The sequence below is a fragment of the Acinonyx jubatus genome, chromosome B2 (genome assembly GCF_027475565.1).
Source record: "Acinonyx jubatus isolate Ajub_Pintada_27869175 chromosome B2, VMU_Ajub_asm_v1.0, whole genome shotgun sequence".
In the NCBI taxonomy this organism is placed as follows: Eukaryota; Metazoa; Chordata; class Mammalia; order Carnivora; family Felidae; genus Acinonyx; species Acinonyx jubatus.
This window is the reverse complement of record NC_069385.1, coordinates 106,496,463-106,521,502: the sequence shown is the minus strand read 5'-3', so window position 1 is coordinate 106,521,502 and position 25,040 is coordinate 106,496,463. Positions and strand designations below refer to the sequence as shown.

Here is a 25,040-nt window from a genome sequence, read left to right as displayed (position 1 = left end):
GCCTGTCTGCTGGTGTGGTCAGCCAGCCGGGCAGGCTGTGAGGTGGAAGGACAGGAATGAGCTTGTGGGGACACAAACCACGGGGGACATGGCAAGGGAAGGAAAAATTTCCAGTGTTGCAAACAGATTCTTTTTCCACCAGCATCAGCCAGGAGCATGGATGGCCCACCACATCACCTCTTAGAAGAGAAGACAGGACAATTCAAAGATTCGGGCCTGACGGAAGGAAGAGGCAGGGAAAGCAGGTGCAGCTGGCTTGGTCACATTTCCGTGAGGGCTCTGGGGGAAGATGAAGGGAAGGGGGGGGCAGGATGGGAGCAACTGATATTGTGGCGATATTCAATCACACGTCGGTCAAGTGGGACTGGTCATCCCAATGATGAGATGAGCTCGCAGAGTTTTCCGGGACATTCTAGGGGTCCTCTTCCTGATATGTGGTTTTGGATTGCCCATTTTCTCAGAATCAACCTGGAGAGCCCACTGCTTGCTTCCAGGTCCCTGGAAGTGAAGCCGCTGACAGGAGCCTCAGGAAGGAGGAAACCCTCGCCCTTATTCGTAAACACACGACAGCGGCTCAGAGAACTCCGCGGCTAACGGCAACTTGTGTGTTGCAGCCAAGAATCTGGGGCCAGGAGGCGGCAGAAGGAAGCCGTGATATACTCTCCCTCCCTCTGTGGCGGGGCAGCCAGGTTTGGATTTGGGGTTGGGGAGGAGGGAGAACAGAAGGCTAAGCCCCAAACAGGTGCTTTTCATTTGGGGACATGTGTCCTGGATTTTCTGGGACAGTACCAATTTCTTCTAATTTGATTATTTTCAATGAGGGCAATTTGTTCGACATCTGATCTTGAGTTTGGAAAACGACGGCCACTACCCTTATAACTTAATGAGGGCACCAGCTCAGTCTCCGGTGTGAAACCCTACTCTCAACACAGAGCACTCTATCCAGCACATCACAGGTACCCTGGAAGGCGTTTAGGACTTTGCTTAGGAAGTCAGACGTATTTTATTAGGACAAGTACTTTAGGAAGAGTATTAGGACCGCACAGGGTCTTGCATGAGTGGAAAGGGGCCCGTCTCTGCAAACACAGCCCAGGAGCCTGAGAGTGAGGATAAAAACACACAGGCACGGGCAGGCTGCGATGGAACAGAGTAGGCAAGCTGGTGACATAGGCCTGAGGCTGCCAAGAGTTCTCTCCTGCTCCTCAAGAGAGGAGAGGAAAAAAAAAAAAAAAAAAAGAAAATACATCGCAGGGGTAATACACACCAGCAGGGTCGGGGGCAGGGGCAAGGTGGGGCCAATGCCTGCAGGGAAGAGACCGACAGCTTTGTCTACAGACAAAGGAAAGGGAAATCAAAGGAGGCCAAAGGTCAAAGTAAATGAAAATAACAGCTCTGCCAAGCCCGGAGTCCTCAAATCAATAAAATTTGTCATTCTTCCGGGAGGTTGGTAGGTTTTTGTCTCCTGGGAGAACCCAACTGTAGCTGACCGGGGGTCCCTTCTGGCTTTTGTCCGCTGGTAGGTTTAGTGCCAGATTTGCGGTCTGCGTGTGTGTGTGGCTCTCGGAACTGGCTGTTTTAAGCTCACCCTGAGTTCTGTTTTATGGTGCCCCCCGCCTTGTTTTTCTTTCTCACCTCGTTCTGCTGTGCTGCTCTGCTGGGCATGGGCTCTGGGAGCGGTTATGAAGTCTTTCCTGAGCAAGTGGAGTATACATTTGAGGATAACGAGGCAGCTCATCGGAGGGAAGAACACAGACACAAAAATAGAAGAAAATGCTACACTTGACGGGGAAGAGACGAGGGGATTCTGAGGAAGCCTTGAAAGCCGGAAATCATGCAAATTGGGAAAAACACCATTCGGCACAGAAATGTGGGGTACCAGCAGTGTGATGAGTATGCGTTAGAGGAGTTAAAAAAGGAATATGCAAATGTGGCTGGGGAAAGCCATAAGGCTTCACAGGAGGTGTGGACGAGATAAAAGATACAATACAACACGAGGGGCGCCCTGGATGACTTTGTTGGTTGAGCGTCAGTCTGACTTCAGCTCAGGTCATGACCTCACGGTTCATGAGTTCGAGCCCCGCATCGGGCTCTGTGCTGATGGCTCAGAGCCTGGAGCCTGCTTCGGATTCTGTGTCTCCCTCTCTCTCTTGCCCCTCCCCTGCTCTTGCTCTGTCTCTCTCTCCTTCAAAAATAAATAAACATTAAAAAAAAATTTGTTTAAATAGTGACTAACAGAGAATTAAAGATGCATATTAGACCCTCCTGTCAATCGCCTAGAATGCACAGTATATACAGAAAGTGAAATAAACCTGTAGACTTAATAGGATAAAGCATAAGGAAAAAGGGAAGTTGTGAAAAGTAAACTAAAAATATAGTATTTTGGGGTGCCTGGGTGGCTCAGTTGCTTAAGCGTCCGACTTCAGCTCAGGTCATGATCTCACGGTCCATGAGTTCGAGCCCCGCATCAGGCTCTGTGCTGACAGTTCAGAGCCCAGAGGCTGCTTCGGATTCTGTGTCTCCCTCTCTCTCTCTGTGCCTCCCCCACTCACACTCTGTCTCTATCAAAAAACGAATAAATGTTAAAAAAATTTTTTTTTTAAACATAGTGTTTTACCCCCAGATTAGGGTAAGTAGCGAAAATGAGTTTCTTGAAAGCCCAGGGGTTGGGCAGAGATTTTTAGAGTCTTGAAATGGCAGTTTGAAGGTTCGGAATGCAAAAGGGAAGACGGGTGGGTATTCAGAGAGAAAAGCCCAGGTCCTCTTGGAGAAGACAGAGTGAGGGAGACAGGTTTAAGGAGGGTGTAAAAAAAACCCTTCAAGGGAAGGGACAACCAGAGAGGCAGCGATGTCCCCGTGGCATGGTGCCGGAGCAGGATGGGGTACGGGAGCCAGGAGAGCCAGAGCTGTGGGTCGGGGCTGCCGCCAGGTCACCGGACCTCCACATGTGGCAGTGGCATCTCAGAGGAGGGTGAAAGCAGTAAGTCCAGGAGGCAACACTTGCAGAGAGAGGTGGAGGACGTGAGCGATGTAGGCCCAAGCGCTGCTGAAGGTGGAGGCCAGGCCACCGCTGCACTCTGCCTCTCGGGGAAGCAGCATGGCAATCGGGGTGGGGACAGAGCTGACCGCTGGTCACACCTCACCACCAGGTGGGTCACCAGGTGTGCCGAAGACCAGATGGCCAAAGCTGGCGCCTTCCCCTGGTCCTTCTGCTGTAAACCTTCCATACTGAACCAGCTACTTGCCTCTGCTGGATTGAAAATGCACCGTGCAGGGGCTCAGAGCAGGGGCTCCTACAGCCGAATCCAAGCCCAGTGCTGCTCTCTCCATCCTGAGATGTCCTTTCTCAGGCCACGAGCGCTCCCTCCTGGTGAGCTCTGGATCCCATTCCCCCATGGTCTCCTCCTGTGCAGACCTCCCCTCCCCGCCAAAGGAGAAGGGCCCTGCTCCTCTGGCCAGCCCGGACCCTCTCTGGTGGTGTAGGATCTGAGACATGGGCAGCTGCAGGCCAAGGGGATATATCCAGAGAAGCCGCCCAAGGACTGCTCCAGGCAGCTGTGTGCGGCAACGAGGCTTCCCGTGACCCTGTGCACAGCATTTCATACCACGGATCACTCTTAAAGCAAACAAACGGGGGCGCCTGAAAGGCTCAGTCTGTTAAGCGTCCGGACTCTTGATTTTGACTTAGCTCATGATCTCATGGTTCATGGGTTTGAGCCTGCCATCGGGCTCTGCACTAGCAGTGTGGAGCCTGCTTGTGATTCTCTCTCCCTCCCTCCCTCTCTCTCTCTCTCTCTCTGCCCCTCCCCTGCTGACTCTCTCAAGATAAAAAAATAAACTTCAAAAAAACAAACTTTCCTTCCTCATCTTCAGCATCTTTTCCGTCTTCTACCCTTCCTAGCTTCCTTCTTTACTCCCTGGTTAGACCTTAACCTTCCTCCCTGACTCCTCTCTTGCTGCCCTCCCATAAGTATGGGTGATCCTTCATGTTGTCCCTAGTGCTCCCCTCTTCTCACTCATGGACTTAACTATGTGTAATTGTAATCAAAATAATATAGTTATGTATAACATGAGATACGTACAATTATTGTGCCATTCTACAGATGAGAAACCGAGGCACACAGAGTTCATATGATGGGCCCAGTGTCACAAGGCCAGCAAGAAGAGAGGCGAAGCTGGGGTCTGAGCCCCAGGCAGCCGATGCCAGAGGCTGCAAGTTGGAACCACCACACCGTTGCCTGTAGGGTCCTTGGTTCCCCCACGAACCAGGGTGGCAGTGGGGATCCCAAGTGATAAGAAAGTAAGCTCGCGTAGGACCTTACTCCATGGGGGTCTTGGGACATTCTGATGAGGAAGTCAGTGCTACCTTTAAGCGGAGTGAAGAACAAGTTTGGAAAGGGAGCATGGAGGGTGTGGAGGTGGAATCAGGTCTCAGCAGACCAAGGGGACCAGGATCGGGTAATGACAGAAGGAGGAGGTTGAGCAGTGATAGACAACCTGACAGAGCACAGGACCAGGGCTTCGAGGTCAAACGTAACAATCCCAAAGGTGTAACATGTGGAGCCAGCTCACGGACCCTCTTTGACGTGTCCTGCGGAGAGGAGGGAAATGCAACAAGAAAATGGGAAACACTGAAACAAGTGGAAATGAGCTGACACGAGCCGGAGATTTGAACGTGCTGGTTGCGGGTAGCGAGAGTATGAGCTAAGGCGGTAGCGTCTGATGCTGATATTCGTGTTGGTCTCATTTTGTTCAATTAGCAGCGAGACCCAAAGTGAACATTCAATGAGCATTTACCACGGGTCAGGCATGGTGCTAAAGGATTTACAGGCACCGACTGATAAAGCAAATGAGTCTGCATTACAAACCTGGGATATGCTATTAATTGCCTTCTGTGGCAATGAAGACATTGAAAGTATTATTAAGTATATTTCGGGGCGCCTGGGTGGCTCAGTCGGTTAAGCGTCCGACTTCGGCTCAGGTCACGATCTCGCGGTCCGTGAGTTCGAGCCCCGCGTCTAGCTCTGGGCTGATGGCTCAGAGCCTGGATCCTGCTTCCCATTCTGTGTCTCCCTCTCTCTCTGCCCCTCCCCCGTTCATGCTCTGTTTCTCTCTGTCTCAAACATAAATAAACGTTAAAAAAAAATTTAAAAAAAAAAGTATATTTCACAGATGCAGAAACAGAGGCTCTGAGAGAAGTCTCTCTAGTGAGGTTGTGCAGCTAGACGCAGCAGACCTAGAATTCCAACCCCGGCCAGCAATCGCCTGTTTATAGGTTTTACAGCCCCTGGTTAGCTCACTGATGGCAATGACTTTGTCTCATCTGTCTTCACAACTCTAGAACCTAGTACAGTGCCTGGCATACAAGAAAAGCTCTTTAAATTTTTTTTTTTAATGTTTATTTATTTTTGAGACAGAGCATGAACGGGGGAGGGTCAGAGAGAGAGGGAGACACAGAATCCAAAGCAGGCTCCAGGCTCTGAGCTGTCAGCACAGAGCCCGACGCGGGGCTCGAACTCATGGACCGTGAGATCGTGACCTGAGCCGAAGTCGGACACTTAACCGACGGAGCCACCCAGGGTGGCTCAAGAAAAGCTCTTGAAACATTAGCTTTGACTTGTGGCCACTCCATGCAATCTGTTTGTTGAGTGAATAAATGACTGTGTGTACAAACTGGGGGGGGAATTCTCTTGTGTACTAGCTGGGGATGGCTCCCCTGGATTGGGTTTGGGTCTCAGTAGCTGAGGACTTTTAATGTTGTGTGAAACAGGGAAATTTTGAATGGCAGTCCCTGTATCCACCGTGGGAGTGGAGAGATGACCCAGCATGCAGACGATGTCACAGTATTGGGTTTTTTCACACGTTGATGTCATGAGGGCAGGAAAGGAACAAGCCATGGCCCTTGTATATTTGGGGTCTGAGAAGTATTGGGTGGGACAGAGGGGAGGGAGGGAAAGCTTTTTTCAAGAGAAAAAAAAAGTTGAAAACATATAAGGGCCAATCTGAAAACAGGACATTGAAGAAATAGATGCAGAGCTGAAGATCCAGAGAGAAAAATGGGAAAGCGGTATAGGAAGGCATGTCGGAGGAAGCCGGGGGTCTCTTGCTGAAGTTGTCACGAGGGGCTGCCTGCCACAGCTGGGATAAAGCCAAGAGGGGTGTGGACCGTCTTCCAGGTTAAGGGGCCGCATGGGGTGGACCATGGTGTTACTCTCTGCCTTGGCTTCTGGCTTGCTAAGCCTCAGAACTTTTGGACTCAGTAGACCATAACTCGGGGATAAGGGTGGAGGGAAGGAAAAAGAAAGGAAAAGGGCAGGGGTGGGGGTGGCCAAGCTATGGTGACAGGGGAGGAACAAATGCGTGGCATCTAGCTCAAGGCAGGAGAAGAGACCGGCACAAAGGGCCATGAAGGGGATGGGCTCCCTGGGACAGCAGAAATGCCGGAGCCCTGAAATGCGCAAATGAGTCAGGGGGAGAAGGAGTCAGGAGGGCAAAACCCGACCCAGAGAAAAACAGGGTGAAAGAGAAGTGGAAACAATGAAAATTGGAGAGTGTTGAGTTTGTAAGAAATTGATACATGATGTTCAGTGGAAACTGCTGCTTTGGGTTTGGGGATAGAAGAACTGTAAATACGGAGAATATGTAAATACTGTTTGTAACTTGAAAAATCTGGAGGGCTCAGATGAGAGAATCCTCCCGAGGGTGCTTTGACAAGTATGAAGGAAGGTATTTGTGGCTGAGAGGAAAGGGCCCTGGATGTAGAATCTGCAAACTGGAGCTGAGAGCTGAGAGCCAGTCCTGGCCCGGGGGGGACAAGCACAAACCACTGGTCGGCTCATTTGTCTCGGGTCCCCAGCCAGGCAAGCCCGGGCCTGCCCTCGCACACACAGCCGTGAGGGGCCACATTCGTGCCCTCAACAGAGCACCACAAACTGGGCGGCTTACCACACCAGAAATCTGTTCACCCACTTTTAGAGACCAGAAGTCCACCATCAAGGTGTCAGCAAGGCCACACTCCCTCACAGGGCTCTGGGGCTGGCTGGGGGAGAGAGTCCTTTCCTGACTCTTTCAGGCTATGGTGGCCCAAGGCGTCCTTGGCTCCTGGCCACAGCACTCCAATCTCTGCACCACGTTCACAGGAACCACCCCCCCTGCTCTCTGTGTGCCCTCTCCCCTTCTTACAAGGACGCCAGTGGTTGGATTTAGGGACCACGCTAAACCCAGGATGATCTCATCTCGAGACCCTTAACTAATGATATCTGCGCAGATCCCATTTCCAAATAGGGCCTCAACCAAGCAAGAGCACGGAGCATGTTTAAAATATCTCCACATCCCTTCTTGTTCCTCTTCTCCCCGTAGGCCACTCTCCTTATGGCACCTCTTCACGCACCTCTAATGGCTGGCGTGGCCCACAGGATAAAACCCAACCTCCCGGGCTGACGCTTCAGGCTCTGGCCACCCTCCCCAGTCTCTGTCACTGGCACTTTCCCAGCTCCCCATCACCTCCTCCCTATAGTCACAGCCAACTGACTCCCCCTTAACCTTCATGACCCAGGGGAAACCCCTTCAAAGCAGCTTTCTCAAAGGCCCTGGGGTACATTCTTCCTGCCCGGAACCCCTCTGGCAAATATTGCTTCCCCTTCCCCATGGCAGCTAATGAGCTCTTCAGACTCCCTTGCCTCTTTTCTTGCTCTTTGGCTTTTTGTGAATTTAAGCCTTTTCTTCTGCACCAGCCAGGTTTTCAAGACGGGGAAAGTATCCGTTTCTGGTTTTCCTAGAATCTAGTCTGTGCCTGTTACCACCCAAGTCCTCAGTAACTGTTAACCAAAATATTTACTTTCCACGGCACCAACTCTGTTCCTGCCAAAATGTTCTTCCCTTTCCCTGCATGCATGGCTGCCCCTCCTGGTCACCTTGTCCCCAAAGATGCCTTTCTCCTCTGATCTCCTAAAGTGTCTAGCATTTCCCACCTTGCTTGGGTCCACTGTGTGTTCCTCTGATGGCCACTCATTCACAAAGATTCATGAAGCCCCTGCTCTGTTTGGCTCTGTGCTGGGCTCCAGGCTCCCACCCTTAAGGTGCTCCTTTTCCCCCTTGAAGGCAAGCGAACTTTCTCATCCTTCTTCTTTTTCCTCCCGGGGCCTATCACAGTTCTTCAAGTGTTACCCGTGCTCAATGTGAGTTCTATTCAAATTGCTTCGGCGAATTCTTAAAGGAAAGGCCAAATGAGGGACTTAAAGTGCACTGAGCTTAAATGAGGCGCCCGGACCCCTCCGAGAAGGCCTCATAAGAAAACTAGTCCTGGGCTCTGTAGCCAAGGCCAGATGGAGGATGAACCAGATCTTGAGATGTGGCTTCCCCAGCACCCTCTGCACTTGCGGTAGGGCAAGGCTCTGCTTGCCGTCCCACCATGGCCTCTGCACAACTCCTTCCCTGAGCAAGCCTTCAGGGACTGGAAGGAAGTTGGAATATGTGGCTCCAATCAGGGCCTCCTGAGAACACAGGCAGGGTTATGAATGTGGCACAAACGGACAGTGGTATGGCCGAGGCAGGAACCTTCTGTGCAGACCATTATGATGTGCAGTAAGGCACGCTCAGAACACAGAGTGCATCCCTCCCTCCAAATTCAGCAGAAAGGGCCACGGGCCATTCTCTTGCACTAGACAAAGAGAAGGATCTACAGCCCCTTGTCACAGGGGACACAGGTGTGGGCGAACAGCAAGTCGCATGGATTCCAGGCGCTTCTCTGACCTAAGTACCTGAGGTGCCCAGGGCAGAGGTCACTACTGCCAGGGGCTCTGGGTGGAAGGGAGCCACTCACCAGCATTGTTTTGCTGCTTTGTGTTTTTGATGTAGGCAGAGAACTTGGAGAAGATGTCGATGCCTGCCGTGTTGGATTCCCGGTGTTTCGCAGCCAGTTTGGGGTACCTGGAAGGGAAGGCATGGTGTTCTAGAATCAGTGAGAACTTGGAGCTCCTTTACCCCAAACGACTAGCAACATCCCTGTTTCTAGTTTGATCTACAGATCTTTTGGGGGATCTTACACCTATCCTATAGGGCAGATGGGCAGAGAAAAGAGAGAAAACAGAGGCCAGTGAGGTTAGGAGAGTTGCCTGGGGGGGGGGGGGGGGTAGGACACAGTCTGTGGGCAGAGAGCCAGAAAAACCCTTCAGAGGGCCTGGGTGGTGCCCTCTTCAGAGATGACCAAACAGTGTTTGGACAAACAAAAGGACTCTAATCAAAATTCTAGAGGAGTTTGTCTCTACACCAGGTGGGGTTCTTGAGGTTTCCCAAATCATATTAAAATAACCAGCCAATGCCAGGCTTGTGGGGATAATCCTAACTGTACTGAGCTAATTAATTCCAGAGGCCAGGGGATACTAAACACCTTGCCGCTGAAGCTTGGAAACCATTTCTCAAAAGAAAGGGTACTGTTGGTCCTCTTCTGAAATATCCTTCCCACGCACTTCTTTTTTTTTTTTTTTTTAATGTTTATTTATTTGAGAGAGAGCGGTGGGGTTGGGGCAGAGAGAAAGGGAGAGAGAGTATCCCAAGCACAGGCTCTGTGCTAAGCGTGCAGCCTGACCAGGGGCTTGAACCCATTAACCATGAGATCACGACCTGAGCCCAAATCAAGAGTCAGACACTTAATCGACTGAGCCCCCCAGGTGTGCCTCCTTCGCACACTTTTTACTTGTGTGAGGGAAAAAGATGTGGAAAGCACCAGCCTCCAACAGCACAAGTGTTTTCAGTGGTTTTATTTCCAGGCGTGGAGACAGATTTGCAATGATCCAGCCTCTCACCTCTGCACAGTCTTTCATGTGACACCAGAAGAATATATGAGGCAGCCCGGAGTTAGGACTGTTTTCTATTGGCTCTAAAACTGGACGAGGTAAGGTTGCTTGTGTGGGAATCCACGGCTTTGACCCCCTCAGCACCATCCAAGTGACCAATTCAGACCAATTTTTCAGAAATGTTATTTCACAAACGTTTTATGTGTGCGACCAGGCAGGGGTGGACGGAGATGGGGGACAGATGAGTACTTACACAGTTATGTGGACCTTTGTGATCGCTGCATAAATAGCCGGCTACTGCTCACTGTTTGACTGCTTCATGTTAAAAAGCAAAATACTTTTTAAATTTCTTTTAACGTTTTAAGTAATATGAACCAAAAAGTCTCTAAAAATTACTTGTTGCTCTGTTTTTCCCTTCCTTTCTTCCTTCCTTTCTTCCTTCCTTTCCTTCCTCCCTCCTTTTCTTTTTCTCTCTCTTTCCCCTTCCTTCCTTCCTTCTTCCTTCCTCCCTCCCTCTCTTTTTCTTTCTTTCTTTCTCTTTCTTTCTCTTTCTTTCTTTCTTTCTTTCTTTCTTTCTTTCTCTCTTTCTTTTCTTTCTTTTTCTTTTTTTCTTTTTCTTTCCCTCTCCCTCTCTCGCTCTCTCTCTCTCTCCCCTTCCTTCCTTCCTTCCTTTCACTCCTCAAATGGCCCATTAGGTAAGACCGTCCACTCTTGGGCCATGCTAGGCGGCTGTTTAATCTCAGATATTGCTATCAGAAGAGTCCTCAGAAGGTCACTGGGTCCAGCCCTCTGCCATCAGGCAGATACAGAAGGCATTACGGTCCTCATTTTACAAGGAAAGCAACCAGAGACCAGAGAGGTAAAATGGCCATTATAAGGGCCCATGGATAATAAATGGTTGGGGGACCCTGAGAATCTGGCCTGCCCCTGGAGCAGTGTTCCTCATATTCAATCACATCACTTCTCTGATATCAGCAAAAGCTACATTGTATTGAGTGCCTGCTATGTGCCAGGCACTGTTCTAGCCCCTTTATGTGTATTCGTCATTTATCTTTACAAAACTTTTGCTATTATCGGGCTCATTTTCCACATGAGAAAAACGAGGCCCAGAGAAGTTAAGCAATTTACCTGAGGTCACACGGCTAGGTAGCAAAGCCGGGACTCCAACCCAGGCAGTTTCACTTTGGAAGCCCAGCTCTTCAGGCCCTTGTCCTGTGGCCTCTCACGGACTCTACTGTTTACCCTTAAAGCCCCAAAGCCCTCCCTCCAGCCTGGCTGAGCACCATGAATGAAATCTCTCTGTTCACCTGCAGAGGGCGCTCTGAACAAGTTCAGCACACAGGTCTTCTTGAGTACACCGGGAATTATCAGATTCATCTGCTATAACTGCGGGCACAACACCGTTTCCTGCAAGATGCTAGGTAATCCAAGATACTGAACTTAGGATCAACCTTCCCTATTCTGGCCTTTGGATGTGGAATCTGGCATGCTCTTAGAACTGATTGCCTTATTGGGTGTTGTATGTAAGCGATGAATCATGGGAATCCACCCCCGAAACCAAGAGCACACCATATACACTGTATGTTGGCCCAAGTGACAATAAATTATATTTAAAAAATATTATTTGGGATCCTGAAAGAAAAAAAAAAAAAAGAATTGATTGCCTTTATTATTAATAGCTACCAAGGGCTCTTTGTTTTTGCTTGATAAGGTAAAGAGAGAAGGGCCTGGAAAATGCATTTTCAGTGGACTATTTGTTTGGATTTGTTGTTTTACTTTGCTTTATGCCATCATTCGGTCAGACTTGAAACAATGTGACCATTTCTTCACAATCAGCGTGGGCCCAACATGGGTAGATAGAACCAAATCTAAGACAGATAACAAAGGGCCACGGTGGTAATACTGTCCAGTTTTCTAAGTACTATGATTTACTGAGATTTTACTGCATAGCTTACTATCCCATTTGAAGTTTGTCTTTGTGAGAAATGTGTATCCAAATATTAATCTCACCGATTTCGGTAACTAGACTTGAGGAGGCTACTATCCAGGATGTTAAGTACATTCAATGCAGCTCCATATTTATTCCATATTTTGTATATGCATAGAAGTGGGCTGGCTACAGAATACATTGTTTCTCTAAAAGGCTAAGTAAGAAATAGTGTTTCATTCATAGAAGCATCTTTAAAGGTTGTGATGTGGTCTAATGACAATCAGAGATGATGAATTGCTCTAACTCCGGGGTTAGTAAACTACAGCCCATGTGCCAAACTCAGCCCAATATCTGTTTATATACCTCTCATGAGCTAAGGATAGTTTTTAACATTTTTAAATGACTGAAAAAAATCAAAAGGAGGACAGTATCTTGTGACATGTGAAAATAATATGAAAAATAGTATTTCCGCGTTCCTAAGCTCTATCAGAACATAGCCACGTCCGTTCATTTCATGTTGTCTGTGGCTGTTTTCACTCCACAACAGCAGGATTGTGACACAGACTCTATGGCCCCTAAAGCCAAAAAGACTTAGTACCTAGCCTTTTACAGGCAAGTTTGCTGATCCCTGCTCTAACTGATGACAATTTCTCTCCATTCTATTTTTAAGAGATCGTATTTCAAATGCATTCATCTCAGACAAGCACTTAAGTTTCATTCTGGGATGTAAAACAGTTGGCTTCTCATAAGAAAAAATTTTTTGTACATATTAGTGGGAAAAAATATATATATATGCTATAAATATATACATATATATATGGCGCTATGACTAGCTTAGGATCCCAACTGACATCTCACTTCAGAGACGACCATGCCACTGAGCAAAAGGGGCCCATACAATAAAACCAACATGCATTAAGCATCCAGCAGGCCCTGTCTGTCCCTGGGGTTGGGGATACACTGGAGAAAGAAAGACAATTCTCCTGCCCTCATGAAGAGGCCTTAGCTGATTCTAGGGTCTCTCCTGACAGTTGAGTGTTGACCGTCCTTTTTCTAATCAGCTTAAAAGGGGATGGCCCTCCTCTCTCCCTTTCCCTTTATTTCTGCTTCCTCACCTCACCAAATCCTCACTTGAGAAACAGGTTAATGCTTCTGATTCTTCTGATCTTTGTGTGCTGGCTTGTCTTGTCTCTGCTAATTAAGCAAATGATTTTTAGAGGTACACAGGGTCTGGCTTAGTCATTAAAAGACATCCCTTGGGATCTGTGGTTTTGAGACAAAGGTCCTTATGATTGCATCTGGAAAACAGTCACCAAAAAGGGAGACTGGCTTCTCTTTCTAATGCTTCAAGAGGCCATTTAATGAGCTCTTACTCAATGTCAGGCACTAGGCTAAGAAGTATTATCTTCGATGATAGCCCCATGAGATCAACATTACGATCATTAGTTTAGAGATTTGAGAATGAAAGATTAAATATCCACAAGCTTCTCTGCATTTCCCAGCTTCTACCTCTCAGGCAGATTGGGGCCATGTGACTGGATTCTGGCCAATAGGATGAGAGGGTAAGTGATGTAACCACTCACGACCATGGCTTTTAAAAACATTTGGTAGGGGTTGCCTGGGTGGCTCAGTCAGTTAAGCGTCCGACTTCGGCTCAGGTCATGATCTTGCGGTCCGTGAGTTCGAGCCCCGCGTCAGGCTCTGTGCTGACAGCTCAGAGCCTAGAGTCTGTTTCCGATTCTGTGTCTCCCTCTCTCTTTCTGACCCTCCCCCATTCATGCTCCGTGTCTCTCTGTCTCAAAAATAAATAAACGTTAGAAAAATAATAATAAAAAAATAAATAAAAACATTTGGTAGGAACCTTCTTACTTCTTCTCTGCTGAAGGAGCCTTGGAGGTCCCGTACTCCAAAGGCTACAATATGGAAGGGGGCCATACTGCCCCCTCGGACTTTGCTGGAGTGAGGAATAAACTGCACTCTGCTCAGCTGCAGAGATTTTTGTGGCTAATCTGTTACTGCAGTGTGGCACAACCCAGTGGTGTGGATTAGAACGCAAGTCCCTCTGACCCCAAAGCCCATCCTCTCAGCCACCGTGCCATCCTGTCGTTGGTACTGAGGCTGCTTCTCTACTTCCCAGAGGGTTGAGAAAAAGCACTCTTGTTCTACACTATTGTGAGAGATCCCTCAACACTTCTTAAACTCATGAATTCGGAGTGTTTCCCAATTCTGGCAATGTTCCAAATCCTGCTTACACCCAACGCGTTCTTGCTAGTTGACTGACCACATACTGCGCCATGTTCCGTTATCTGTTTCCCCTCCTGACCTCTTAGCACAGCCATCTATGCACTAGGGTTATTTTAAATAATAACCAGCTCAGGTAAAGCGCTTTGAGACCCTCATGGGATCACGGAGCTTCTGCTGAAAGGCATTTTTGAGACTATGTAGTTTCACCCCCTCGTGAGAAAATGGGAGACAGGCTTGCCCAAGGCCATACAAACAAGCCCTATAGACAGGTGGCTAGAGTCTGGTCTCCTGCCTCTCAGTTCTGGATCCTCTGAACCCTGGCCATTCTACAGAGGTGAGAGGTGAGGCCCAGCATGCCTCGACAGCAATCGCCAACGCTAATCCCGGGGCTTCCCTGTTGAGCATTAACTGGGCCGGTCTTTGGGAAGAAATGGAAGTGAGTCTCATTTAGAAACTACTGGAGACTTCCTGAATTCCTTTTGACACCAAATGCTTTGTGGGACCAAATACCAAATACGATTAAAAAAAAAAAAATGGTTGGAGTGTTTGCATTTGGGAAGAAATGGAAGTGAGTCTCATTTAGAAACTACTGGAGACTTCCTGAATTCCTTTTGACACCAAATGCTTTGTGGGACCAAATACCAAATATGATTAAAAAAAAAAAATGGTTGGAGTGTTTGCATGCGGTTTTTTCCTTTAAAAAATAAAGCTAAGGGGAAAAAGGCTACCACAATGCCTTGGCTCTCTGGCAGCTTTTACAAACAGTGGTGTGATGAAAAACACATGGCAGAGCGGCATTCAGTGAACAGTTATGGGGGGTTTGCTGCCCTCTAGAGAATCAGAGGGGCAGGCTGCACTTCTTCTGGGGCCTCCCAGATCCAGGCAGCGGGAAGCCAGCAGGGGCTTGCGGCTTGTTGTGGGTAGAATAGCAGGTTCCCTTTGTGGTGCCGAGGTCCCGGCTAGGTGGCATTTACTGGAAGGTAACTGGGGCATCTGCCCCCGTCTAACCCATAGAAAGGCATCTAAAGGACACTCCTCGGGGCTCTGGAGGGGTTGATGGTCTCATCGCTACGGCCTCCATCTTGGTGGAGTTCGAGAGACAGGCACTGTAACAGTTTGGAGTTTCCGCTACTTGGGTGTGGTGGGTTGTTGCATCACTGACGCACAAAAAGAGCATGGAGGAAGCAGAACTCAGGACAGGTAATGGGGGTGGACAGGGAAGAGAGGAGGCAGCGTCTGCGTCCAACCCCGCTTAGCTCTAGTTGGATCATGGAAATTTTTTAGAAGGATGAAACGATGACGAATCTGATGACGGTCCTCCCGTGGAAGAATGTACACGTGCACTGGAAGAGTGTAACTCCGGGGGTCTTATGGGCCCCGTTGGTCCCACTATGGATGTAGACAGGAGACCCCTGAGTAAGAGAAACAGCCTGGAGAAAGGCACAGCCGGTTGAGGCGGAGGGACCCTGGCTAAGGTGAGCATAAAGCGCAGGAGGGGCCCTCGGGTCAGGGTCATCCTTTCACACCGAAAGGGAACATCCGAGGGGGTCACAGCACACGACTGAACCAGGAGACCAAGCCGCAGCTCCCCGCAGGCCCAGCCCAGCGCTGCATACCTCCACCCACGGGCCTGGCCGAGGACCCAGTAGGACCCGCTGCTCCCCACCGCTTCCATTTCGCGTTCCCCACTGGCCTTGACGCAAGTGGTCACTCCTGAGTGTGGGTCTCATTTCCCAAAGAAAATAGCTTCGCCCTGGATATCCCCTCCTGGGTCTCCCACGCAAAGTCTAAACCCTGTCTAGTTATTGCAAACAGCATGTATTGTCTCATGTGGGATTTCAAACCAGCACCAGCGAGGAGGTGGGAGGCCCGAGGGAGGGGGGTGGCCCCTGAGCCCTCTCGGGCCCCTTTCAGCAAAGTGGCTGGCTGGTGTCCTGAGAAGGGGGGTATGGCTGATTTAATTAATGAGCTCATTCAAAGTCTACACTCAGCTGCTTCCAATGGGCTTGAGGCAGCTTTCCGCTCTCAGTGTGAAAATCAACTGTCCCAACGTGAATGACAAAGAACACCCTTTAGGAGGAATGTAGAAATGTTAAGGCTTATTCAGAGCATGACTGGGAGTTTTAATTTAACAGTGACTTGTTAGATGCATGACCTTAGGCAAGTTACTCAACCTCTCTATGCCTCAGTTTCCCCAAATGTAAAATGAGGCGACTGGTGGGGCGCCTGGGTGGTTGAAGTCGGTTAAGTGTCCGACTCTTGATTCCAGCTCAGGTCATGATCTCAGGGTCATGAGACGAGCCTGCTTGGGATTGTCTCCCTCCCTCTCTCTCTGCCCCTCCCCCACTCGTTCGCTTGTGCAAAAGCTCTCTGTCTCTGTCTCTCTTTCTCTAAATACACTTAAAAAAATGAGGCAACTGTAGCATCCATCTCGCAGGGCACACAGTTAGGGCTATACAAGTATTGATAAATAAATACAACTTTAAAATAAATGCAAGATGGTGATTTCCAGCGGTCAAATCCCAGTTATTTTATGTGCTAAGTAAATACTGAGGTCCTTCGTACCTCTCTGTCCCCAGTTCACTGCCTCTGCCTTAGCTCAGCCACCTGGTCTGTCTTCCATGGGCTGATACCAAGTAGCTCCTCCTAATTGAGTTCTCCACCTCCAGCTTTTCCATCCTCTGCCCTCCTGTCTCCCCAGCCCCGACGTAAGCCTGAAAATGGCTCTAACCACTTTCGCTTCAAACTTCTCAGTGGCTGTCCTACAGGATGGAGTCTGTGCCTTGCCTATAGAAATCTTTTTCTAGTTAAAACAAAACCGTGTGATTGTTTGAATCCTTGATTACAATGAAGTATAGCCAACAAGTCTAGTTTCCATCAATTTTCAGAATTCACCTTCCTCCCTTTATTCCTCTTTTACAGCTTGTCTACCCAAGCCTACAGTCAGCCCTCTGATCTCCTCCTTACCATGTCCCCTGGGGCTCACTTCAGACCAGGGGTCAGTCTAGGGGCACTGGTGGCTTAGCAGGTTAAGCATCTGACTCTTGCCTTGCAGCTCAGATTGTGATCTCATGGTTTGTGAGTTCGAGGCCACGTCGGGCTAGCGCGGACAGCATAAAGCTATACAGCTTACTTGGGATTCTCTCTCTCTCTGCCCCTTCCTCACTCTCTCTCTCTCCCTCTCAAAAAAAAAAAAAAAGATTAAAGAAGAGGAGTCAGTCTTTTTTAATCCTTGAATATGGGCTCCAACCAGACCTCGTCAGGTTTGTGACTCCTATTCATACTTGGGTGTGGTTTTAAGTCACGGGGTTACCGCTCTCCTGGCTTATTCACATTTTGTCAGCCTCCCAGCTCTTGTTCTAAAATGGGGGAGCCTTTGCTGTCGGTTAGGGGTCTTTCAGGCAAAGTGAACTGGAGAGGACTCATTTAGGGGGACGGAGAGGGACACCCTTCAACTGGAGAGGACTCACTTAGGGCGACAGGGGGGACACCCTTCCTGGCGCTCTCCTTAGGAGGCATATCCTGTTCACAGGGGTATCCACCCTTGGAGTTGGACTTTGTGGAGCGGTTTTGAGATTGGTAGCCCTCTGGGGTTGAAAAGAGGGTCCTAGGCTCTGGATTGATGCGGCTCCGCTGAACATCTGCCTCCTCAAAGCTAACGCCGTGCTTTTCTAGTTCCAACACGGACCCACCCCAGCCCGTCATCAGCTTCGGAAATAAGCAGCTCATTACTTTTCAGGAGTCAAGGTCTCCTCCAGGAATTCCTCAATCTTATTGACGTCCGTCTTCACGTCCCCGTTGAAAGTCAGGAAGGGCGGATGTGTGCCAGGGGCCAGGTTGTGCAGGTCGGCTGGCTTTCTGCAGAGAGATCGAGATTCAGGAGGTGGCTTACATCAGGGCGCCTCACCTTCCGGGCAACCTGCGACTTGTCAATGACACTCCTTGGGCCGTCCAGCCTTTCTGTGGGCAGAACAGACGTGTGGTGGGGGGTGTAGGGCAAGGGAGGGTGGAGACAGCTCTGAAGGGATGTGGTGTGACAGCGAGTCTGTCCGGTGGAAGTCACGAGAGTAAGTCAAGATGAAGGAACTGAGTCCTACCGAAAAATCAGAAAGGAATGGCAGGTGGCCGTCTAAATGAGCGCCAAGATGTTAACACCCAGGGCAGAGGCTGGGCTTTGCTTTCAAAAGTTCCTTCACCCCTCAGCTTAACAAAAATGCACTGTACAGAATCCCAAGCTTTGGCATTTTAAAAATTAATGAATCCAATCACACTTTTACGCTAAGAAAGATCTTCTGCACCGTTAAGGGTATGGGCCACAGGAGAGAAAGTGGCTTTGGGCTGGCCCGGGGGCCCTGATGGTGCCAAGGGCATGTTTCCATGCTTCCACCAACTGGCGGAAATGCAAGTGAGGGAGGAGGACCGGTTGATGCAGGGGGTGGTGGGTGGGGTGGGCATGAGGCAAGGAAACAGTAAGGGAGGGGAGGGACAACAAAAGACACTTCCCTGCGCAGGGCTGAACATCCGAGTCACCCCAAATGCTCCCGCAGAGCACACAACACTTGTGGGAGTCGGGAGTGGAAAACATGAGAGGGAAGAACAGAAGAAAAGTACACAAGGGCGAAGAGGAGTCTGTAATGAAACAAATTCCTGGCGGGCGTAATCAGTTTGGGAGGGGACGGGAAGAATTTCAATTAGGGTGCTACTCCCATATCATTGCCCAAACACACATCCTCTCCAGCTGCATCGTGTGACACTTGGAACTCCTTAAGGCGGCTGCGACCAGAAGTAATTTTAAAATCTCATCTACTTGGTCCCTTTGTTTACTTGGTGCGTGTCCCTCATCTGGACAATGAGAGGACATTCTTTACCTGCTCCTCCTGTTCTCCAGAGCTGACACAGGCAGAAAATGCTTGGGTTCCTCAGTTGAGAGGGGAAATCTATACCCATTGTATTTGTCAGCCACTACCTCTCTGTGGTTTAAGGATACAGAAACTGGGGAGCCTGGGTGGCTCAGGGGGTTGAGCGTCCTACCTTGGCTCAGGTCATGATCTTGCAGTTTGTGAGTTCGAGCCCCGCATCGGACTCTGTGCTGACAGCTCGGAGCCTGGAGCCTGCTTCGGATTCTGTGTCTCCCTCTCTCTCTGCCCCTCCCCTGCTCACGCTCTGTCTCTCTCTCTCTCTCTCAAAAATAAATAAACATTAAAAAAAAATTTTTAAAGACACAGAAATTAATTTTTTTTTTCCTGTGACTCGAGAGAACAACGGCCTCTGGCGTCTGGCATCGCTGAGGAGTGCTGCCTATAGCTGTCACTGTTCAGGTGGACTTGGCCAGTGACCTGCTGGTCAGTTACGGTCCTCTGTCCTTGTTGACCCTCTTCAGCATTTATGGATGACACTCGACATTAGCATTTAATTCCATGTCACCAAGTCTAATTTATGGCCTATTTAATATAGATCAGCCCTCTTTTTCTGACTGCATCATCAGTTCCACAAGGGAAGGGATGATGCTAAGAACAGTCTGTGGGTGTGGCTCCTGATACGAGCCAGGCACAATAGTGGATGTAAATGCTTTCCATGGCCTGCCTCACTACATCCTCACAGTTACCCTATACAAGGCAGTGCTCTTATCCCTATTGTACAGATGAGGAAACGGAAGCTCAGAGAAATGAAGAGCCTTGTTCAAGGTCACTCAGCCGATAACTGGTGGTGCCAAGACAAGAAAGTAATATTCACTGTATCATACATTTAAAAGGTCCTTAACTCTTTGCTATATACATGTTTTCTTTCTTTGTCTCTTGTTTCTTTCCTTTTTTTCTTTTTTTTGCAGTAAGAAAGTTTCCATATCTTTTGGACTGGAGTTCTGACATCGCCTGGCCTACCTCAGTGGGTGTTGGCAGGGTCAGACAACAGATATGAGACAGCAATATAAGCATCTGAGGAATGCTTGAGGTGGCTTCCTTTCCCATTCTGATCCCCAGCCAAACCTGCAAGTGCACTTTCGAAGATGATAATCCGGGGGAGGGGGGCTGAACACCAGTCTGTCCATTCAGGAAGGCGGGAGAGCCTCCAGGAGGCCGAGGAAACGTGCTAGCCAGGGACTGGAGGCCAGAGGGGACGGGGCAAAAGGCAGTCCAACCTGACGGAGATGGAGAGGCCACCAAGAGAAGCATCGGGAAACAATGTTGGGAAGGGCCGAAGATTAGACAGAGAGCTGCAGCTACATTTATTCCGCAGATGATGGGAAGGATCAGAAGGTTTTCTGAGTGGGGGAGCCACATGATTAAAGAACTATTTGGGGAAGAATAAGATTCAGATAATATACAGGATGGATCAGAAAAAAAGAGAACCCTGAAGGGAGAAGTCCAGTTGGAAGAACAAAGAAACAGTCGGGCTGGCAGTGGTGGGACCTGAACCACTGCTTTGGGCTTTGGGAGCAGATGAGAAGGCCCCAAGGTGAGCAACAGCACAGAGGGACAATGCCTTGCCTTTGGCAACTGATGGACAATGGAGGTGGCAAAAGAAGGGAGCTGGAAACTCTCCAGTGCTTAGACAACGGAAGAACCCAGGAATTCAGGAGGGGAGCCCAACTCAAAGGAGGAACGACAGATAACAATTTTTGACACATAGATTTTATTTATTTATTTATCTTTTAATGTTCGTTTATTTTTGAGAGAAAGAGAGAGTGCTTGAGCAGGGGAGGGCCTGAGACAGGGGGAGAGAGAGAGAGAGAGAGAGAGAGAGAGAGAGAGAGAGAGAGAATATGAAGCAGGCTCCACACTGTCAGCACACAGCCTGACATGGGGCTCGATCTCACAAACCTGAGCCGAAGTTGGATGCTCAAGCGACTAAGCCGCCCAGGCGCCCCTCAATTTTAAAGTGATAATAGAAAATGCAAATGGAAATATCTCTAGATACTTCTAGATGGTAGGGTTCTGGGTATAGAATAATTTACACAAAGGCAACATGGAGAATATGCTAAACTGGCCAGGGAAGAAGGTAGAGGTGGATGATGAACGCTCAGAGAGTGAGCCTTGAGCTCACTGATAGGACAGGCGGAAGACAGGAAACAGGATGTAAGACTGAAATGCGTGTGGCTCCAGATAGTGAATGATGCCTGGTATTTTTAACAACCATTAAAACTGCACGAGTGACTCTCCGTCCCACCCTATGGTCCAGAAGGCTCACACTAAGGAATTCTAAAACTGGGGACAAAGCAGAGGAAATGGTCAGATCCCAACACCCCCTGGAAATTCAGCCTCTTACACCTGAAGTCCCGCTAGGGTCCCCCAGGATGGGGCACTAACACTACTGGAATGGTTGATTTCTGGATTTTTAGATATGCGTGCCCATCTCTGTGCCACTCACAGTTGCACATCCAATATCCATTCCTTCCTTCTTGCTACTCAAATCTTGTTAATTTGGGCAGAGAAATGTTCAGTCCCGGGTGTCTCTCCTGTAAGTGGGGGAGGGTCCTGAGACACGGTCTGGCCAATGAGGTGTGAGCAGGAGGCTGCTGGGAGCCATGGGCAAGCTTTGGCCCCCCCCACTCAGAGAAAGATCTCTGGTCCTGCAGCCAAAGGTACCCCTCATTAATACAGCATTTTTTACCTTTTCAGATCCACAGTGGTGACGTTGAACACAACTCCTTTCAGCCACAGGATCATAAAGAGACGCTGAGAGAAGGGACAGTTGCCAATGCTTTCCCCATCGATTCCAGCCTAGAAAGAAGAGAACCAGAGTCTTGAATCGGCATGTACGTGTTAGCAAGAAGGAATATACAGAGAACTTACTAAAGCCATGACCAGTCTAACTTCAAAGGGCAGTTGCCCTATCTTACTGTTGTCTTCCTAATATCTTTGCAGGGCAATGCCTGGCACGCGGTAAGGACTCAATCAATACAGACTGAACTGAATTTGAGTTCCCAGTATGGCAAGTATGTACTCATAAATTTCTGAAACCATAGAACCATCTCAGGGTAAAGGGAGACCTTCAACACCACATAGTCTAATATAAATGATGTTAGATGACCAACTTCTGTCCCCCCAAGTCATCATCTAGTTTGTGTTTGAATATCTCCACTCACCAACAATTTATATCTCTCAAAGCAGTCCATTCTGAGGGTACTTCTAACAATTAGAAATACTTTTCTTTGGCTATACCGAACCCAACTATGTTCCTCCCTGGTTTACTCTGTTCTATCCTTTGGTCGTTGCTCCATAGTATGTCATGAGTACAAATACCTCAGACTTCAACCCATCTCTTTATATCCAGACAGCAGACTCAAGATTTTAATCAATAGCCCCCTTAGTACTGGTTCTTTACCTCAGTGTCAAGAAGCCATTCGCTTGTTAAACTATTCTTTTACTCAATGACTGTATATTGGCTCTCAATTATGTGCAAGGCACTGGAGAAAATTACACAGGAGATTAAAAAATGCATTTGGTCAAGGAGCTTATGGCTTTCTGTGGAGTTGGCTGGTGGATAAGGCAGGAACACATATACAGTAAAACCTTGGATGGCAAGTAACCTGTTCTGTATGTTCTGCAAGACGAGCAAACATTTCTAACACATTTTAACTTGATAAATGAGTGATGTCTTGCCATACGAGTAGTACGTGATGCTGAATGTCACATGATCACAACTGAGCCCATGGTTCTCTCTGTCTCTTTCTCTCGTTGCAGGATTGTGGGTGATCGGCTCCCATGCCGGATGCTCAGTCTCAGGCCAGTTTGTTTCAGTGATGTTTCAGAACGTTGGAAGGTGCCCCCAACTGGCACTAGTGTATGTTTTGTCGCTTCAAAGCACCTATGCATGGTTCTTTGCATTTCTACACAAGAGGAAGCTCAGGAATGTTTTGCTTCATTGTAGGTCAGGCTGCCTGCGGATATAGCCCCTTTCCTCTGCTGCCTGATTGCCACTTACATTAAATACAGTATATGACAAGTGTTTATTAATACTGTATTGTAGTCTACATCCAAGTGAGCGTATACAATGGCCCCCATGCAGAAAAAGATTCCATTGAGCCAATAGATAGCAGTGATTCCATTAGTGATAGTGAAAGATGTCCTACACAGTAACCTTCCTCTCTCTTACCTCCCTCACACCCGCCAGGAAGGTTTTCAAAGGAAAGTGCAGGTCAATTTGTTTATTTTTCTTTATATTTGGTATTTTCTTTATTATTTTGTATTATATTACAGTATTGTAATCGTTTTTATACGAATATTTTTGGGTTGTGGAACCAATCATCTGAGTTTCCATTATTTCTTATGGGTAAATTTGCTTTGATATACAAGGGTGTTTCTGGAATGAATTAGGCTCGCAAACCAAGGTTTTACTGTATAATGATAATAACAGCATTACTGAGTGTTTGCATAATTCTGCTCACTAGATCTCCCTTTCTCAGTACCTTCCTCAAAATAGCATGGCTTTTTTGTTTTTGTTTTTTAATCAACTGAAAGGCAAGTTTCGCTTTATTGCTGAGCGGGCTACAGAGACGTGAATTTTATAAGGAATTCATTTTCAGCACATCCATGAACAAACAAAAAGGTCAGAGAACCGATCCCTGTGTGATTCGTTTCCACCGAGTGGTTTATGGGCCCCTGACATGGTGCCTAGAAGGGGAGTGAAGGGGAATCACCCACTCACTCCAGTTTGCTAGCAGCTGCCTTGGAAACCACGGCCCCAAGAGGTGGCTGGAGTGCCTTCCTCCAAGGACAGGGAGGGCCAGGGGAGTGAAGGCCCTCCGGGCTTCCCGGCAAAGCTTCAAACAATCCAAAGGTTCCGGGATGGGGGCTTATTAAGACTTTTTTCTAAGGGAGGGAGAAAAAAAATGCACTCCCAAAATGCAACGCGAGTTTTCCCCTTTGAGGTCTATTCAGCTGTGGCATTTGGGTGGGGAGGGGGTGACGCCGTCTTTCATACATGAGAGCCTAATTGTGTGCTTATTTCTGCCTCACAAACTGCTCCCAGCAGAAGCTCAGGTTTATCGCGGAAAACTGGCGCCTTTGACGGTGTTGGTTGTAGGTAATTGCTATGAAATTACAGTTATTTTACCTCTCTCTTAACGACACCAAAAGCCCCATCCCTATTCGGTTCTCACTTTTCCTTGGTGCTGGAAACGGACCCACTCCCGAGCAGCTGAGACACCATGGGCTCCGTTATTCAAAATCTGAAAGGTGGGAGGGCACAGCGTGGGCGCCACACCTACCCACAGAGCTAAAGTTACCGATAAAGCCACACTCCGACAGGCAATGGTGAATTTAATAACAGCTTGGTTTGCTAACTTGCGTTTATGATGTCAGCCCCCTAAGACCTTCCCAGGAAGCACTCACTCAACCGGTACCTGGTTCCTGGTCCTTTAAGACATCCTGACAAAGGAACTGTCCCCTAGGGCCGGTTACACTATAAGTGACAAGAATTAAAAAACAAAACCAAAAGTCATATCCATATACTGTCACCTGTTTTACTCTGGTGGGCGTGGGGAGGGGCAATGACAGGGAATTGAAGGAGGAACCAGTAAAATATTGGAATTCTTATTGGCTGGACAGAAAACTCATGTAATGGTAACAACTGATGTCTGCGTTGTCGGGCACTATTCGAAATGCTTCACATATAATATGAATTCACTTATTTCTCATGAGAAGCCTATGTAGTGGGATATTATCACCCTTTTGCAAGATGTGGAAACTGAGGCACAGAAAGAGGAAATAACTGGCCTAAAGATCCCTGGATTGAACCCAGGCCATCTGGCTGCCGCCATGCCTGTGGTCCAGTCTGAAGACCCAAACAAGGTTAACAGGGTGGCCCCAGGTCACAGAGCTGCAGGTGACAGTGCTCAGGCTGTACGCACGCACCCCACCCTTCAGTCCGCGTGCACGCAGCTGTGCTGGAGGGTGCACAGGGTCCTGGCCTTCGCAGATCCCCCCATTTTCACTATTGTCCTAAACAATGATACTAGGCCCGGTAAATGAAAATTGCCAAAGAAGCAATAAACACAACATGGGAGGATTCTCAGCTTCCTCTTTCGTTTTCTTTTTTTTTCCTCTCTTTTCTTCTCCTTTCTTGTGGGAAGAACA

General features: G+C 48.4%; 1 protein-coding gene across 4 annotated transcripts in view; it reads right to left on the bottom strand.

The window, feature by feature from the left end:
• Positions 1-25,040, bottom strand: part of CLIC5 (chloride intracellular channel 5) — a 159,802-nt gene that overhangs the window by 25,428 nt on the left and 109,334 nt on the right. For all 4 annotated transcript variants that reach the window (XM_053222720.1, XM_053222721.1, XM_053222722.1 and 1 more), the window contains 3 exons: positions 21,574-21,683; positions 17,698-17,823; positions 8,819-8,925 (listed from right to left, as the gene is read on the bottom strand). In XM_053222720.1, the coding sequence (XP_053078695.1) occupies positions 8,819-8,925; positions 17,698-17,823; positions 21,574-21,683 (343 nt within the window). The remainder of the gene's footprint in view (positions 1-8,818; positions 8,926-17,697; positions 17,824-21,573; positions 21,684-25,040) is intronic.